The sequence below is a fragment of the Talpa europaea genome (genome assembly GCF_964194135.1).
Source record: "Talpa europaea genome assembly, chromosome: 15".
NCBI lineage: Eukaryota > Metazoa > Chordata > Mammalia > Eulipotyphla > Talpidae > Talpa > Talpa europaea.
In genome coordinates this window covers 14,008,875-14,027,759 of record NC_140083.1, presented here as the reverse complement: position 1 = coordinate 14,027,759, position 18,885 = coordinate 14,008,875, and the positions used below count along the sequence as shown (strand labels likewise).

Sequence of the window (18,885 nt, the reverse complement as noted above, 5' to 3'; positions counted from 1 at the left end):
ATATATAATATAAATTCAGGCTTGCTTAGTTCCCTTCTTTGGTAGTAAAACCAAAATGCTGATTGTCTTTCCAATTGAACTTATTTTCCCAGACCTTATAAAAGGGGAACAAAAACTGGTAACACTGACTGCTGCTTATTTTTTCTTGAATTTGGCATGAAAAGCTGAATGGTCTTTTAAAGCACAGAATATAACTACAAGGGATTATTTCTGCAATGCTTCCAACTAATTTTTCCCACTTTTTGCAAATAAGAAAGGTAATTTTCAGCTATATCAAACACTTCCTAAAGAGCTTCCTGAAATTTTCTTTGCTTAGATGTGTTTCTGGGAATTATGGATTCCTGTTGACAATTTAAAACCTGGGTAATCCTCAGTATGAATTATTTATTGCCCTGGCTCATTTAAAACAATAACCATTTTTATAAAAATTGCAGATTTACCATATTTTAAAATACACTTGGTCAATTTCCTGACATGTTTTTGCGACATTTAAAAAAACATACTGCGACTATCATATAACGGAGAAACTCCTTCTAGCTGAAATCTTTATCTCTATCAAATTCTGCAAACTCAACTTTCTCAGTGAATGACAGTTACTCTCATAACACTTTTTTTTTTTTGCATTATCATCATCTTGTTGAAATTCTTGAGAATGTACTTCACTGACAATTATGATGAAGACTTTTAGCTCTACAGAGCAAAAAATATATAAACATTTTCTGTCTCTCGGTCAATCTGGAAGCCTACTACATATCTACAACAATTAAGTTGAAATATATCATCATAAAGTGTTGACCAGTCTATCAAATTATCATCATCTCTGCTCTAAATGAAAGGAGAAATGGTGTCTAAGGGAAATGCCACATAGCACTAACCTTCGGTCATAATCTCCATGTTACCTAGAATTCTTAATTGCCCTCCACCTGATTTTTTTATCATCATCATAGGTTAAAAGACAAGACATAGGTTAAAAGGAAGCCACAGTGGACCACGGTGAAGTGACAGACCAAGGCCTGGGAGAAGGATGTCCATATTAGAGGAAGCTGAGTATAAAGTGACAAAGCTTAAGCAAGTTAGAGCAGGGGGGCCTCCCTGGTGGTGCAAGGGGTTGGGACGCAACCTGTGGAGCAGTCTGTGGCCACTGCAGCACGAGTTCGATACCCAGTCGCCTGCTGCTCCCCTCAGCAGTGTATTTCGGTCAATATGCCTGCTCTGTTCCCCTGTAACAGGGTGGTCCCCAGGAAAGGGGGAAGTTCCAGGTTCCCTGCCCCACGTTGGGTGCCAAATATGTTATAAGACAAGGAGAGGGGCAGCCCAAACCCCACAAACCTGTCTATTTTAAATGGGTTTTGTCATCCGCCGCATCAACACAAAACATATGAGACTTTACTGGGAAGAAACTTTAATACAATTAAGAAACAATACAGGAAAGGCAAAAAAATCTAGTTTTTAAATCAAGCACCCAAAGTTACCCGTCCCCTCGTGGGTAAAAGTCCATCTATATGGGATTGGCCCAGAGCAAGGCCCCAAAGCCTGCCACAAGTCTAAAGCATCTTTTAGTGGGGACCCATAGCAAAGGGTCAGAAACAACCAGACAAGCCCTAAAGAAAAAGAGCAAAATCAACATCAAAATAAAAGCTGCCATTGTCACCTCCCCAGGGGTCTCACCCACATCTGTGTCACCCAGTCCATGACCAAAAGACAACTGCAGTTTTTTCACATGTCTCTAGGCTCCATGCGCCTCCTTCAGGTCTCCTGGCTCCATCCTGCTTTCTTTCTCAGTCTCTTCTCCAGCTTCTCCACTCCCTGCTCAGTTCCACCCTCCCTTGGGTGGGGCAGGGAACCTGGAACTTCCCCCTTTCCCGGGGACCACCCTGTTACACCCCCACTCTGTCTCTGGTGGATCCTCCCACCCCCCCCCCCGCACCTCTGGCCTGTGCTCCAATTCTTGTAAGCATAAATGGATAAATCTTAAAAAAAAAAAAGAAGTTAGAGCAGGCATCCCTGAAGAGGGGTGCATGATGTAGAAAGGCCCAAGTTCAAGTAGGGTGAATAGGATGTCCATATAGAGGTGACAGAGGGGAACACCCTGATGGGAGTGTCAGTCTAAACAGACTTAGTAGGGCATCCACATGCAGGGTGACCCAGAGCAGGGAGGTTAGACCCCAAGTAGAAAAAAAGGTATCCATCCCTCTGTAAACACCATCTGGCATAGGGAATCAGGGGCTGAAAAGGATGAGCAGATGACTACAGAGGAGAGAGACCTAACAGGTAGCAGAGCCTGAGTGGAGTGAGGACATGGACTCTGGGGGCAGTGTGGCAGTGGAGAGGAGAACTGGTTACATAAAGGGGCGTTTATCAAGTAAGCATATGCATGACATATAGCACAAGTCAAGTTTTTCACTATTAGAGAAAGAATTTGCAAATATAAGAAGGAAGAAATGGAACTGAATCTTGCCTTTGGAGCTGGACAGGTAACAGAGGTATCACCATTAACTCATAGTTTTCAATACATTTAGATAGATATTGATAAAAATGTTGATATTTCTATGAGCAAATAAATTTATTTCACTTCCAAGCTGAGAGGATCAGAAAGAGGTGGCATTCAAAAAGCAATGAGTACAACTAGTACCCAAATCTTGTCATCAAAGTACCACTTTCTAAAAAAAGCAGATGGCAGAACCCCTTTAAAATAGGCAGGTTTGCAGGGTTTGGGCTACCCCTCTTCCTGCCCTATAACAGAACCATGACTTCTTGGAGAAATGACTGATCTGAAGCAGAGAAAGAAATTCCCAAAAGATAACTCAAAGAAGCCATTCCAAAAGGACATGTACCGGCTATGTCTGGAACAATTTAAAGCATCCAAATTAGTAATAACACCAACACATTATAACCTATGTGATAAAATAACAAAGTATGATTTGTCCATTCTTGTTGGTCTGCTACTCCCAAGCGGCCAATTCGGCCACCACTTTGTCACCTACAGTTCTAAATCCTAAGCAAGGTCAAAATGATCCCTTCAGTTAGGTACAGGAGCCCAACCCTGCAAGGTGCCTTTCAAATTGAACAAGAGCACAAAACTGGATCATGCTGGGAAGGCTATGCATCAAGAGGTAGGACCAGGAATGCCTGGGGGGCTGAGGACCTATGTATAACAAGGAACCCCAGAAGCTGATCAGTGAACGGCCTTGTTGATAAAATTAAAACCCTGGCTTGGGAATTAGGGCTTGATCTCAATTACAATACTAAGTCATCAAGCAGATGAGAAGTGCCTGGTGGGCAGACTCACAACCCCTGATACTATAGATGACAGAGCACCTTTTCTAGTTTCACCCCTTTTTTGTCTTTCTTCCTCTCAATTGATGCTGTATAACTCTTGTATCAAAAAAAAAAAAAAAAAAGGCCAGGATCTTGCTCTTTAGCAGCATCCTGCATGATGTAGCCTGCTCCACAACTCCCGTTTCTTTATCAGTGTGGTGTTGCCCAAGGCAACACATTCTTACCTAAATAGATAAATGAAGAAAACTTAGTAAGGAATGGGCTATTTGGTTCATTTAAATGTACCTTTCCACAAAATAATTATTACAAAGAGAAAAAGAGTAATGTCCAGAAGTCTGACAGGCCCCATGCTAAGTGATTAAAGCGAACATTATCAGCAAGCAGACAAATCAGTATCACTTGCCACCTACTAGGATTCAATGACCAGAACACAGCATGCCTCTGTGATGCTCCTGCCAAAGATGCATAATCTGAATCTAATCATGAGAAAACTGTAGGTAAACCCAAGTTTAAGGACATTTTATCAAATGATTGATCTACAGTCTTCAAAAGCATCCAGGGAATACTGAGGAACTGTTCCAAGCTGAAGACTAAGGAGGTACGACAACTAAATGCCATACGTAGTTTTGAACTGGATCCCAATGAAACACAAACTGGCAAAACTGGAATGGGATCTGATGAATGTAATGTAGCAACGTTAACTTGTTGCTTTTGGTAGCTGTGCTGTGGTTGTGTAAGGAAATATCCTTTTTAGGAACTACAGACTATAGTGTTCTGGGATAATGGGACGACAGGCTGACAAGTTACTGTAAAATGAATCACAAAAAAAAGTTCTTTGTACTGTCCAGCCTTTCTATAATTATGTAATTATTTTAAGAGTTATATAAGAATATTACAGAATTACTTAACCCTGCCTCATGGTCAAATTCAGATTAAATGATGCCATCTAATGAAAAACAGAAGCCAAATATTGACACTGGACTGATAAGAAAAAAAGTTGAATTCAGGAGCTTTTTTACCCTAGTAGTAGCAGATATGTTACAGGGCAGAGAGAGGGGCAGCCCAGACCCCGCAAACCTGCCTGCTCTAAATAGGTTCTGCCATCCGCCACATCAACACAAAACATATTGTAACAGGGTGGTCCCCAGGAAAGGGGGAGGTTCCCTGCCCCACTCAAGGGAGGGTGGAGCTGAGCAGGAAGAAGAAAAGCTACAGAAGAGACTGAGGAAGGAAGCAGGATGGAGCCAGGAGACCTAGAGGAGGCACATGGAGCCTAGAGACACGTGAAGAAACTGCGCTTGTCTTTTGGTCGTGGACTGGGTGACACAGATGTGGGTGAGACCCGTGGGGAGGTGACAATGGCAGCTTTTATCTTGATGTTGATTTTGTTCTTTTCCTTCCGGGCTTGTCTGGTTGTTTCTGGCCCTTTTCTGTGGGTCCCCACTGGAAGATGCTTTAGACTTGTGGCAGGCTTTGGGGCCCTGCTCTGGGCCATTCCCATTTGGATAGAGTTTTACCCACGAGGGGACGGGTAACTTTGGGTTCTTGATTTAGAAACTAAACTCTTTGCATTACTTGTATTGTTTCCTAGTTTTATTAAAGTTCCTTCCCATTAAAGTCTCATATGTTTTGTGTTGATGTGGCGGATGGCAGAACCCATTTAGAATAAGCAGGTTTGCGGGGTTTGGGCTGCCCCTCTCCCTGCCCTATAGCAATATGAGACTTTAATGGGAAGGAACGTTAATGCAATTAGGAAACGATACAGGAAAGGCAAAGAATAGTTTCTAAATCAAGCACCCAAAGTTACCCATCCCCTCGTGGGTAAAAGTCCACCTAAGCAGGATTGGCCCAGAGCAAGGCCCCAATGCCTGCCACAAGTCCAAAGAACCTTCCAGCTGGGACCCACAGAAAAGGATCAGAAACAACTGGACAAATCTGGAAGGAAAAAAGCAAAATCAAAATCAAGACAAAAACCGCCACTGTCACCTCCCCACGGGTCTCACCCACATCTGTGTCACCCAGTCCACGACCAAAAGGCAAGCGCAATTTCTTCACGTGTCTCTCGGCTCCATGCGCCTCCTCCAGGTCTCCTTCTGGCTCCATCCTGCTTCCTTCCTTCCTCAGTCTCCTCTGCAGCTTCTGTTCCTGCTCAGCTCCACCCTCCCTTGGGTGGGGCAGGAAACCTGGAACCTCCCCCTTTCCTGGGGACCACCCTGTTATAGATACTGCTACATAGATAACTATTACCTCTCATATGTAACTTTATAAGGGCCTAAAGAGAAGAATATTTCTATCCTCCAAAGCACTGTCACCATGCTGAGCACACAGTACATGCCCTCAAAATATCTGTCAATGAATAATGCTTTAAAAATAAAGATAGAGAAAATATTAATGATAGGCTTGTTAAGAACCCATTAACCTCATAGCATAGCACATACAACTCCAACAGAACACATGTTCTCTCTGTTCAGATTTGCTTTGTCAGGAATGTAGAAGAAACAAACGCTAAATCTTTGTTGACCAGTACCACTCCAAAAAGTAAGCAGAAAAAAGTAATAACTGTCTGGGATCAAGGAAGATTGGACAAATATATTACCCCTGAGGCCTGTCTTGGTGCCTATACCATTAAAGATTTAGTTTAACACAAAAACCTTTAGGCACCTAAAGAAGTTACTTATTAAAATGCAAATATCCCAGAGTTCCCATCTGCTCATGAAAATTATACAATTATCCCTTGCAGTCATTAATGTCTTAGCAATAATATAATACCCATTTTGAGTCCCTCCCACGTGGCAAGCACTTTGCTAGATACTTTATATAAATTATCTCTAACCCTTACAACACTACAGAATGGAGTCTTATTCCCAATTTATAAGAAAAGACTGAAGCCCAGACATTAAGTAACTTGGTGTTAGTGTCAAATGTCCTTCCAATGGCTGAGTTTTCATTCAAACTCAGGACTGATGTTTTCCATTACATTTTACTGCTTCTTTTCTACTATGCCATCTACTGGCAGTGGAAACCTATGGAGATCTTATGGCATGAGGAGAAAAGATTCAATATTGTTGGTACAGGATAAAACCAAATGAGAGTTTTGAGTTTCAGATAAAAGCAGCCAAAGAATTCCTTGGAGCCAAGAAAGGAAGACAGGCTATGCAAAGGGGTAAAAGAGCACAGAAAGAGGAGATAAGACAGTACTAAGGACAAACTGCTTGGTCTCTTGGTTTTTCTACAAAGCTTAATGTTAGATTTGTTGAGGTCCTTCAGTTAACAATAAGCCCAGACAAAAACTATGAGTGAAAATTTATTGGCTTTAAAGAGGTGAATCATAAGGTTCATTAAATGAAGTCTATCACGAACACTGTATTTTCCTCTTCTGCATGAAAGGGACTGAATTCAGTTTACTGTTCATGTGGTAGCAAGAAGCAAATGTAAAGCAAAATACTGTTTATAATATGAATGAACACAAACAAAAATACTGAATACTGTGAAGGAAGTTAAACGTTACTATATAATTTTTTAGGAAATGCATTTCTATATACAATTTAAAACATTGATTTTTTTATATTTTTATCATATTTTTAAGCCAGGATAAAAAAAATAAAAATAAACCAGGACATACATGACCCCAAAGGAACAAGAAAGCATTATGACACATTAGAAAGATATCTGGAATTGGCAGGACCTAACTTTGTATCTTGGATCAGTCACTAGCTCTGTAAGTTTTGACAAGTTATTCAATTTCCCTGCTCTTTTGCCCCATATATAATATGGGGTTAACATTAAATACATTTCAGGACAGTTGTGCAGATTGAATATAAAGCAATTAGCATTATATTTGGAACACTAATAATATTAATTCTACTTCTAGGTATGCTAAGAATACAATTTCACAGAAAAGGTGATTTGATTTGTAGACAATGTTCATCCTAATATTACTTATAATGAATTGAAATTATCCAAGTATATAGAATCCAGAGAATTCTTATTTAATAGTATATGCTTCAGATCAGTGCTTCTCAAACTTTAGTGTACATAACAGTTCCCTAGGGAAGCTCATAATGCATATTCCTAAAACTCAAACATACAAATTCTGACCTGGTAGGTCAGAGGTGGGACCAGGAAATGCATAAGTTTAACAAACAATTGCAGGTGATTCTGATGGGGGAGGCATATCAGAATTCTAAATATATAGGATACTGTGATGCCACTAAAATAGTGATTTTGTAATAACATTTTAAAAGTTTACGACATACTCTTAAATGAGAGATCAAAATGCACTATGGCAGAAGACTTTCCATGTCTTAGTTGTGAGTTGGTGTGGTATGTTTTATACAACTTTTGGAAACACAATCATTTTATTACCATAAATGAGTAACTGACATGAAAAACAGAAGAAAAAAGGTCATTGGCTCTCCACGGCCTTTAGAGCACAAACTCCTTAGAGCATTGCACAAATTCTTCCATCTCTAGACTAACCTCTTAAAAATGCTCTATATGAAAATATTTATAATACCCAAAATTATATACTATATTTTCACACACTATTACTACATACACATTCTGTTCCTTCTGCCAGAATGGAACTTCCCCCAAATTGTCAGGCTAGCAAACTCCTACTCATCTGAAAGAGGAATCAATCACGTCCTCTCTGAAGTTTCCCCTCATGACTTCTCCCAGCTAAACTTAAGGACACCTCCTTCTTGCTCCTAGCACTCCTATAACATTGTTTGGTACTTTCTCTATAGCACTCCAGGTCATACACCTTGTATTTTAACGCTTTCTTTACATTTTTTTACTCTACAAGTACCGGGGGAGCAGGTAGAGATGATCTTATTCAATGTTAGCATCCACAAGGAACTGAACACATACTTGTTAAAATAATGAGTGATCATTGCTTGCTATCCCTGTTCTTTGATGTCAGTTCCCTATAAAATCCTGATTCACTTGTTTAGCTTGGAGAGTGGCTGGTTTGTTGATTCATAACTTTTAGCTTAAATATACCCTAACACATAGTAGACAATGTACCTGTGGGGGGGGGAAACTCATGAGAAATAGTTCAGCCATTGTCCATAATTCATCTTCAAAGTTTCCATCCACCTTCATGTGAAAGACTATCTCCTCACTAACCAAAGCAAGCTGACAGGAAGCAACTCTGTCCTGGACTACCCTGCTGGTGTTTAACAGGCCAAAGAACGCCTCTGCATAATTCCTGCTGGTCCTCTTAAACACACGCCCACTAACTCCCAAGTCTCCACACTAGCAGTAAAATAGTTACATGCAACAGGAGCAATTCTGTAAGTGAATATAGCAGATATTTTTAGTATACTCAAAATATAAGATCCTTTATTTAGCGTATTTATATGATACCTAAACATTCCAAATGCAGATTAGTAACTACAGAGAACAAATGACAACTCAAAATGGCTCAAGAAGTCTTTAGTGTGGAAGGATGTTAATTGGGACCCAGGGGTCAGAACTTCAAATGCTCCCACCCCCATATAGTGAAACATAGGTATATGGAATAACCTAGACACTGAAAACATCTTCTAACATGACATCTTAAATAAGAAGAAAAGGCACTTAAAAGAATATGATTCCCCAACCCATGAATCTCAAATCTTATTAGATAGTAAAGATCTTGTACAATTCTATTCCATTTGCCACCTGTGAGTATATAACCATTTTACAAATCTAAGGGAATAACTTCTGGAAATCAGCAAATGATACACCATATGCCATAAGATGAGTATATAACATATCCAATAAAAACTTAGGGACTAAATTGCAAAAAGAAACAGTTTTCCAGCAATAATCTACAATATCCCATATCTCTGTCTCCAGTTCAAATCCTTTTCCTCTTTGACAGCATCAGCCTTATAAGTTGGAAAGATAAATGATCACCTTTATCCAACCTTCTCTGGCAAACCCGGCAAAATCAGCACCAGCAATTCTGCCACAAGAGCTCCAAAGTTGTGGGGGAGGAGGGTACGTTGGCCTAAAATTATGTTTTCTCTTTAAATTAAAATACTAAGAGCTTCTTCTTCCTAAAATCCTTTACCAATCAATCACACGTGATCATGAATTAATTGTCCGTTCCCACAAGTAGTTGTTGATGGTAGTATAAAATTCAGAAAAATACAATGACATTGAGGTGATGAGACTGAAGGAAAAATTAAAGCTGAAGTAAGTAGGAAAGTAGAGACATGAAATCAAATGCTGTCAACCCCTCAATTTTTAAGATTCAATATTTGTTCTTCTTAATCTACTTCTCATTAAACAGGCTATTCCAGCTCTACTCCTCATACAAAATCTGCTTCTCCTTAGGAGAGGGACAGGTGGCACTAAAACTAGTGCCTAGGAAAACTTTTAGTGATTAGAATGGATAGTCTTTCTTTCTAGAAAAAGAAGTTTGGGCAAGAAGGGATAAAGTAAATGTGGTATGGGGAACAGAAACATCAAGCAGACAAGAAACAAGATTGGCTTTTTATGTCCACATTCATGAGTCAAGATTTAATCTAATTTCTTCAAAAAGTGGTGACAAGTCTAGGACAAATGTTTTAGCTCATCTTAGCTAGAAGTAATTAAGCACTTTAAATAAAGCTGCTCCCACAACACAATAGGTAGCAAATAACTACAGCATAACTGAATCAAAGTTCCATTTTCCAAACTCATGAAGACGTGCTGTTCAATGAGAAAGGATTATCTATAGGAAACAGGTTCAGATGAACAACTGAGGAAAAATTTATCCTTGATCATACATTTCTTTTAGATCCACTCTCAAATGACATACAATTTCAAGCCTCATCAAAATAAAATAGTTACCAGAGAGGATTGAGAGGAGGAGAAGAGGTAATAGGGAAGATGATAGGGCATTGGCATGGGAGTTTTGGTGGAAGATGAGTGAAGTATGTGTACTGTGGAAGTGTGAAGTTGTACTCCCAAAATTATATAGTTAGGTAAATGATTCGTAAATCAACAACATCTGAAAGAAATTTCAAGCCTCATCCAGATTTAACACAAATGCAGAATTCACTTGCTGTCCTACTAATGCAAAAGAAAGAAAACCATACTTTTCGGAGAGATCCTAGATCTGTATTAAGAGAATTCACTGGGTTTTCAACTGGCATGTGTCTCTGCCTGACATATGGTTTACATGACCATGCCATCACACAGACGAGAAAGAATTGGAACACAGATGAGTCTACTGTGTAAAATCCCTGCTTTTTTTTTCAAATGTAAAATATTCTTTCATATCAACATGTGATGACTAACCAAAACTCATCTTATTTTAATTAACTAAAACTATGCTGCAATATGTTCAAAGTGGAAACCAAATACACACTATAATGTGTTAAATGTTAAATGCCTTCAGGTTTTTCAGGTTGAAATTATTCTTTTCTAACTCATTTGAAGTATATTCTGTTTCCATTTCCAGTTAAGTACTTAGGAAGAATGTCATCTAACAGGTTCCTTGAAAGATTTTCCCAAAATTACTAAATGCATAATTCAATTATTACAGTATACAAATGAACTAATCAAATTGTGTATATTGTCACATGAGAGGTGAAATTGCTGAAGCCATACTGTTGAATATTCTAAGTTTCTCATTCATGTCAGAGGAGACCTGTTCGACCCTAAGGTCAACTGTAAAAAAATCATTGAGACAGGACCTCCCTGGTGGCAAAGGGTTAAGATGCAACCTACAAAACTGTCCGCAGCCACTGCAGCACAAGTTCCTTCCCCAGCCAGGGAGCTACCCACATGGCACAGCAGACCTCTCCTGGCTCACCCGCTGTTACCTTCAGCAGTGTATTTCAGTCAGTCCGCCTGTTCTGTTACCCACTCTGTCTCTGTTGAATCCTTTCACCCCCAACCCCGCACATCTCTGGCCTGTACCCCAGCTCTTGTATGACTAAATAAATAAATCTTTAAAAAAAAATCATTGAGACACTTGGAAATGGGCACTATAAGACTGGACAAGTTGATAAACAGACCAATTACAAGCAAGGAAGTTGTAACAGTATTCAAACATCTCCCAAAAAGCAAAAGTCGGGCCTCCCCGGTGGCGCAGCGGTTGAGCGCTGGGTTGCGAAGCTGCCGATCCCCGGCTGCTCCCCAGCCACCAGAGGAGGGTCCCACATGGCGCGCAGACCTCTCCTGCCGCCCGCTGCTCCCCTCAGCAGTGTGCTTCGTCACTCTGCCTGTTCTGCTCTCCACTCTGGCTCTGGTGAATTCTCTCACCCTCCCGCACCTCTGACTGTACCCAGTGCTTATATAAACAAACAAACAAAACTAACTAAATTAAAAAAAAACAAAAAACAAAAAGCAAAAGTCAGGAACATGTGGCTTCACTAGTGAGTTCTACCAAACCTTCAATGACTGATACATATTCTCAAACTTTTTTAAAAAATTGAGACAGGGCCTCCCAGGTGGCGCAGCGGTTGAGTGCTGGGTTGCGAAGCTGCCCGCAGCCTCTGCAGCACCAGTTCGATCCCAGACCTCTCCTACCGCCTGCTGCTCCCCTCAGCCGTGTACTTTGGTCCTTCTGCCTGCTCTGCTACCCGCTCTGGATCTGGTGAATTCTCTCACCCTCCTGTGCTTCTGACTATACCCAGTGCTTGTATAAATAAATAAATAAATAAATCTTTAAAAAAAAAATAAAAAATTGAGACAGAGGGAATACTCACAAACACATTTTACAAATACGAATACCAACATTACCCTGATACTGAAACCAGACCCACACCACAAAATAAAGAAAATTACATCACTTAGAGGAGGAACATAGGGAAACCATATAAGGGATAAGAGGGAAAAAGACAAAACTAGCAGACAAACTATAAATTGGAGGCATCAGCATGGGAGGGGGAGGGAGAGGAATCCAAACAGGGGAGGAAAGAGCAGAAGAGAATATGGTGATGGTTCACAGGTGTCTTGATGGTGGTAATTTTATGGGGATTACACCTGAGAGAAGAATGACTAAAGATGCAAAAAACATAAATATTTTAAAAAATTAAAAATAAACAAAACTTTTTGGGAAAAAAAAGATAACAACAGACCAATTTCCCTGATGAATACAGATGCAAAAATCACCAACAAAATCTTAACAAATGAAATTCTGTAATGTATTCAAAAGGATCATACCCCAAGTGGGGTTTATTCCATAGACACAAGGATGGTTCGACATCCAAAAATTAATGTAACTCACCACATTAACGAAAGAAAAGATAAAAGCCACAGGATCCTATCAACAGATACTGAGAAAGCATTTGATAGGATTCAGCACTCATTTATAATAAAAATCCTTAAAAAATAGGGATAGAGAGACACATAAACATACCTCAGCATACAAAGACCATCTATGATAAACTCACCATTAATATCATTCTCAGTGGTGAAAAATGGACCGTGGCAGAAGACTTTTGAAGTCTTGGCTGTGAGTGTGATATAGTAACATCACATGAAGGCTGTGATCCTAAACCTCTAAATCACATACAGTTTTGCTAACCAATGTTACCTCAATAAAAAAATATCTTTAAGACATTAGTTATTTTACACAACTAATAAAAAAGAAAAAGAACTGGTTTAAGTAATAAGGGAATTTTTTTTAAATAGACAGATTGAATAGAAGTCAGAGCTGCCATGATTCCTTGCAACACATCAGCTTCACAGTTTTGAAGAGGGATCTCAGAACCCTGCTTAGTAGACAAGGAGGTCAATACCAAAATTCCCTCTCCTCTCTCCTCACACCCCATCATGCAGCTGGCACACTGTTCACTCTGGCAGACACAGCTCCCTGAACATAATGGTGCAATCACTGCTTCAAACACCATTACTATCTAAAATAGATAACCCACTTGTAACTTGACTATTTTTATAGATACAACATTTTCATGCAGTTTAACTGCTTTGTTTGTGATTTATTCCATTTAACCAGTGCAGTTTTCCTGGAAGTATCTTACATCAGAGTAGCAGTAATTGGTCCCAGAACTGCACCGGTAGTTGTGAAAATGACAATACTTCCAAGTTGCTTCATCACCTTGTACCTAACACCAAAAGCTTCACGAACCAAATCCTGAATCTGAAAAATCCAAAAATTTGTAAGAACTTTGGTTTATTTGTCTTGGAAGACAGAAGATTATTTTTCCCCGCCTTCTTATTGATTTGCTTTTTCATATGAGGATCTTGAGAACTGCATTCTTTACATTCAATGAGAATTTTCTAAGTACACTTAATAAATACTGGTCTATTTAAGGCATTGAGAAAAATAATTTAAGGCATTAAATATTATTAAATATTAAATTATTTAAGTAATTATTTAAATTATAAAAAATAGTTTAAAATTTAATTTAAAAATTAAATTATTTAAGGCATTAAATAATTCATAATCTAGACTTCTTAAAAAGGAAACACTTTAAATGGGAATTATTTTTGTTTGGGTTAAAATAAAACGATTTTAAAATGTTTTACAGCTGATTCATTAAAGATATGTTAAATAAAATGAAATCTCACATAATTTAATAAAAGGAAGAAAAAGAGGGATGCAACTCAATTTGAGTACTCTAATGAGCTCTGAAGAGCTCAGATTTCTTTAAGGATGAAAGAGGGTGGTAGGGATATAAATGAAAACAAACAGAAGAGAAGTACATACTTGTCCTGGAAATATGCTAATGCCCCTGTCAGCTAAGTTTAAAAAAATAAAAGAGGTGTAAGAGTTCACTGCTACTGCAGTAAAATAAAAACCGTAGATGCTTTCAAAACACAAGAAAATTTCCAATGACGTCTAATAATTCCCAAAATCTGATTCTCGCAGCTTATATTTTACTTCTATCTTCTCTAGTATGATTCATTTTCAAACCAGAAAGGAGAAAAAAATAATGTTCAGAGATGATAGAAACTCCAAATAGACAGAGATCAAGAGACACTGAACTGCTTTAAATGAGTAGAGGTATCCAGACCCAGAAGATTAAAATGCAAGAGGGTAGAAGAAATTTGCATCCATATAAGCATCATCAATGGTTCAGAAAATTTGGGTGGAATTTATAGACTTAGTACTAAAGGGATAAATCAAAGGAAAGTGATAAATAGAACACAGTGTTGATTTAGAAAGGTAATGGTGAAATACTTCCTAATATTCCCTTGGATGTACTGGAGATAAATAGCTAACAGTTATATTAAGTGGCTTCGATGATAAAAGTATCATACATGAAGATTACTATGTTTAATTTTATACAAATTCAAAGAAAAGGCCCTTCAAAATCTATTATGATCTATTTAGTTTTAGAAAACATGATTACCAAATCTACAGATGACCAAAAGGAGCAAAGTAAACATACTAAAGATAGAGTCAAGAGGATCTAGGTAGATTCTATAGACTAAAACAAAAAAGATTAATAGTAATAGGAATAATTAAGTTCAAGCAACACTTTTACAAGTGTACAGAGGGGAGCTGTGAATTAGCAGGTCACTAAAAAAAAAAAAAACAACTGTAAGTTTTAATTGACCATATGCTCATTTTGAGCCAAAGCCATTAGATAGCTCAGAAAATCTTGACCCCTACTAACATAGGTCTTAGATCAATAATAGGGAGAAAATAATTTCTCTATATAATGTTTTAAATAGCTGCTGTTTTATTTTCAAAATAAAATTTACCCACCATTCCATCATACAAAGATGAGTACTACTTACATTTTAGTGTTTGCCATTTCAGATTTCTTAATGCACATTATAGATGTTCATACAGTTTTTCTTAAAAAGGATCTAATGCTCTTTTGTAGCTTGTTTTCTTTTTATTTCTCAATTTAACAGTTTTACTAAGTCCCAGTATATACTATTCTAGTCAAACAACAGCCAGTGCATTTTATTCATTTCTGGTTACCATATTTTAAGTGGGTCAGTGCAAAGTTTAAGCACATGCAAAGAAAAAAAAGAGGGTAGTGAAAAGTATAGAAACATAAGTTTTTATCACCTATACACTATTGCCACAAGACAAGTTGATGAAACCTTGCAAAAAAAAAAAGTATAAGAAATCAATATAGCTAAATGCATGAACCTAAGGATCTGTCCTGGCAGATGACCCACATAGCCAAACTAGTACCAACTGCTGGAAATTTCAGGGAGGTGGATTTCAGCTCAGTAAAAGGAGAATTTTTTTTTAATAATTAGAGCTGTCAAAAAATGAAATGGATCTAGTCATTGGAGGTTTTAACAAAGACTGGAATAATTAGTAACGGATATTAGAGATATTTCCTCTAGATAAGAAACTGAATTAAAGGCCCCTTTCCATTTAAAAATTCTGTAATTCTAATGGAAAACTTAGAACAGAAATTTACTTCCAAAACAATATGAAACAAATACTTAGGAATTAAGGCTTAGGAAACAATCAAGTGCTTTAGAGCTAATGAGAAATAATAACAATACTAATGGTGGACACTAGTGTGCTAAATGCTTTATATTCACTTCCTTATACTTTGTTTGATCCTTAGGACAACCCTATATGATAGGTGCTATCACTGTATCTGCTTGATAGAAGGGGACAGTGAAATGTACAGATTTTTACATCTGCTCAAGATCAATCTCCTTTTGAAAACTGCAGTATCATCCCAACATACCTGATTCCCCACCACATAGCTATTGCTCATTGAACAGTTAATATGTAATCAAAGTCACCTTCAGAAATGTTCTTATCCAGATCCCCCAAAGGGCAGTCACGAGACATTTTTTTAAAAAAAGAAACAAAAACACAAATTTTAAGAATTTTTAAATTATTACTCACAGCAAAAAAAAAGTCCAAGTTAGACTATCTAAATTTGCCACACAGCTTAAACTTTTATAAATAAGCGATTCAATGAGTAAGACTTAAGACATGATAAAGTAAATTTGCATCACACAACTTCAAATCCTTGTCATTATTAATCAGTGACTTTGGGGGAATTCTTAATATTTCTCTCTTCAGTCCATATGCGAAATGAGGATCAGCCTCTTAAGGCTGATAGAAGAACTAAATGAGATGACAGATGTAAGCGTTTAGCACAGGATCTGACACTGTTATTACACAACACAAGTCATAAATAGGACGGGAGAGTACCAAATCTATTCCACAATTCATCCCAAAATATTTAAAAATTTCAAAGTGTCCTTATGCTGGAAGGGGCAGGGGCCACATTTTCCATTACTGTTTCATAAATCTCTGATGATAATCACTTGTGAGACAGACACAACTAAGTCAACTGCGCCTTTTTAGGAAATTTCATTTGCTGCAAAGGATCAACTTCAACTCTTGTTTTCTTACAAGACACTGTTTCAGTTGTTTATTACCTGTGCAACAGATAAATGAAAGTTTACTGGTTTTGATGGACTTCAAACGACGCTAATGAATATGGCTTTTTAGGTTTCATTGTTTTCTGTGTGAATTCTTGTTTTGGAGCTTCTACATCTACCTCTGACAAGATCAGCGAGAGACAACCTCTCATTCAAAAAGTACACCGTGGATCAAATTTTGATATTTTATTGAAAGTGACTTACATTAAGTAGCTGGTATTTTATTCCTAAAATTTGACATCTAGTCTCTTTTAAAATGGCACCTTGAGAAAGTATTTAAAAGATGTTTACCATTGATTGTAAGGTCCTTAAAATACCATTTATCTCAATGAAATTAACTGAAATTCTCAAAAAAATTCTTCAACACTTTTGCAAAGAAATTGTTTTTTAGAAGTCTCTTTCAGCATATAGGTTTCCAGTCAGAATCATTTTTATTACTGATATAGTATACTGGTAAACATACTTACTTTACCTGCAACTTAAAATTGTAACCAGGTAAACTGCTTTTATATAAATTATCTGTGACTAAAGTCAACTATTAGAGCTATAATCTGAAATACAATCTGAAAGGAGAGGTGTGAAAGTGAATTATTTAACAAGGGAGTAAACACAAGAGCCATCATTTCTAAGACCTATTGAAAAAAAAAGTCCCATAAATATTCATTGTTCTGAAGTGAACTGTCATTCCAATAAAATGTCATTGTCAACAAGTACAGATGGTCACATATGGAGCTTTTTAAAACCCCATCAACTGTTTTTCAACTAAGTTCATTTCACTATAGTATCTCAGGAGTTGTGTTTTCATTTTCCCTATTAGCCAGTACCGTCTGACCACGCAACACGAGAACTTGTTCAAATAACACAATGGCATTATTCAAAAGTTTATATTAAGTAACTGTCAAGAGTGGCATGAAATAGTTTTGAAAAATCAAAAAAAATCAATTGCACTTTAAAATGTTGTCACAAGTCCACTTGGGATGTTTACGTGATGTTTTAGGGTGAAGACATGAATGATGAGCCACAGTTTTAGAAACTAAAGTGATTTCCTTGAATTTCTTCTAGTGAATATTCTCCAGGCTTCCTCCCTCCTGGTTGATTTCCTTTGCTCATCAATGCAACTTTGAAGTTAACAGCTTTTCAAATATGCAAATCAACCCTGCTATTTCTAAGGTACTGCCTGCTGAATAAAGACCTTGACATTTTTTTAAATGTCATCTTAGATTCCCCAAGCAATATCAGTCTCACCTGCAACACCTTCTCATTAAAAGGCCTCCACCACATTCCATACACACTGTCCCCATCCTGAGCTGGCATCCTTCATCCTGAGATTTAATAGCCAAGTTTCACTCAGCTACATCCAGGTAACTGAAAGTACTGCTGGGGCTGGCTGCCTAACTGGCCTCATCAAGTTTTACACACACCCTGTACTGATGACATCTCGCCACAAGGTTCACTTTCTTCATTTTGTGGGATCCTAATCCACAGCACAGCAAATGCCTTCTGCAAGAAAAGGTAGCAGCCACCAAAGGCTGTGGCTTTTGCAGGGTAATTGCATGCACGCAGTAGCTTCTCTGCCAATTTTACTTCAACAAAACAAAACAAAAAAGGCTGGGTTGGAGGCTGAAAAAATATATATATGCATTGATGGAAAGCGGGTAGAAGGTCGATTTTCTCCCAGCAACATGTACAAGTTCTGCACCACAGCTCAGAGAAAAGTAGCTTCTGACGCATTGATGGAAGGTTATTTTAAAATTACTCAAAGCCTCGAAGGCATCAGTCTGACGGGGAGCCTCAAGCCTGCTCTCCATACAGTCTGCTTTCCTGCCTGATTTAAGAATGAATCGCGGACAACCTGCAGGTGCCATAAGCAGGAGGAGGTCGTACCCACCACCATGCATCACGAGGTAGGCAACCCCGACACTGCTGCCGCGCTTACCTTAGCAGATTAGACAGGGGCAGGGGTCCGGATCCACCGCCCAGGATCCCTCCTTTCCTGCCAGACAGGAGTTTCTCCACCAGAGCCACATTTCCCGTGCGAGCAGCTTCCAGCAGCTCCTGGTCCTTCCCCATAGTCTCTCACCGACTCCTCCTGAGTCCGCTCCCCCTCCGGGGCCTCCTGCCCGCCCACCCCCACTCTCCCAAATCCAGGGCCCTCCCCGCCCCACCCTAAAATAATGCCAGGGCTTCAGCTCGCTGGGAGCCCCGCAGCCCCGCGCCGGGCGCTCCGCTCTCCTCTTCGGGGCGCAGCTTCTACAATGGGGCTCACACCATGTGTTGGATGGC

General features: G+C 38.5%; 1 protein-coding gene across 6 annotated transcripts in view; it reads right to left on the bottom strand.

Annotated features, from left to right (window-relative positions):
• The window catches only part of ANKS1B (ankyrin repeat and sterile alpha motif domain containing 1B), a gene marked incomplete at both ends in the record, with an annotated part of 793,016 nt that extends 774,344 nt beyond the window's left edge, over positions 1-18,672 (bottom strand). For all 6 annotated transcript variants that reach the window (XM_084256217.1, XM_084256227.1, XM_084256226.1 and 3 more), the window contains one exon: positions 18,539-18,672. In XM_084256217.1, coding sequence (XP_084112343.1) covers positions 18,539-18,672 — 134 coding nt within the window. The remainder of the gene's footprint in view (positions 1-18,538) is intronic.
• Between the last annotated feature and the right edge of the window lie 213 nt (positions 18,673-18,885).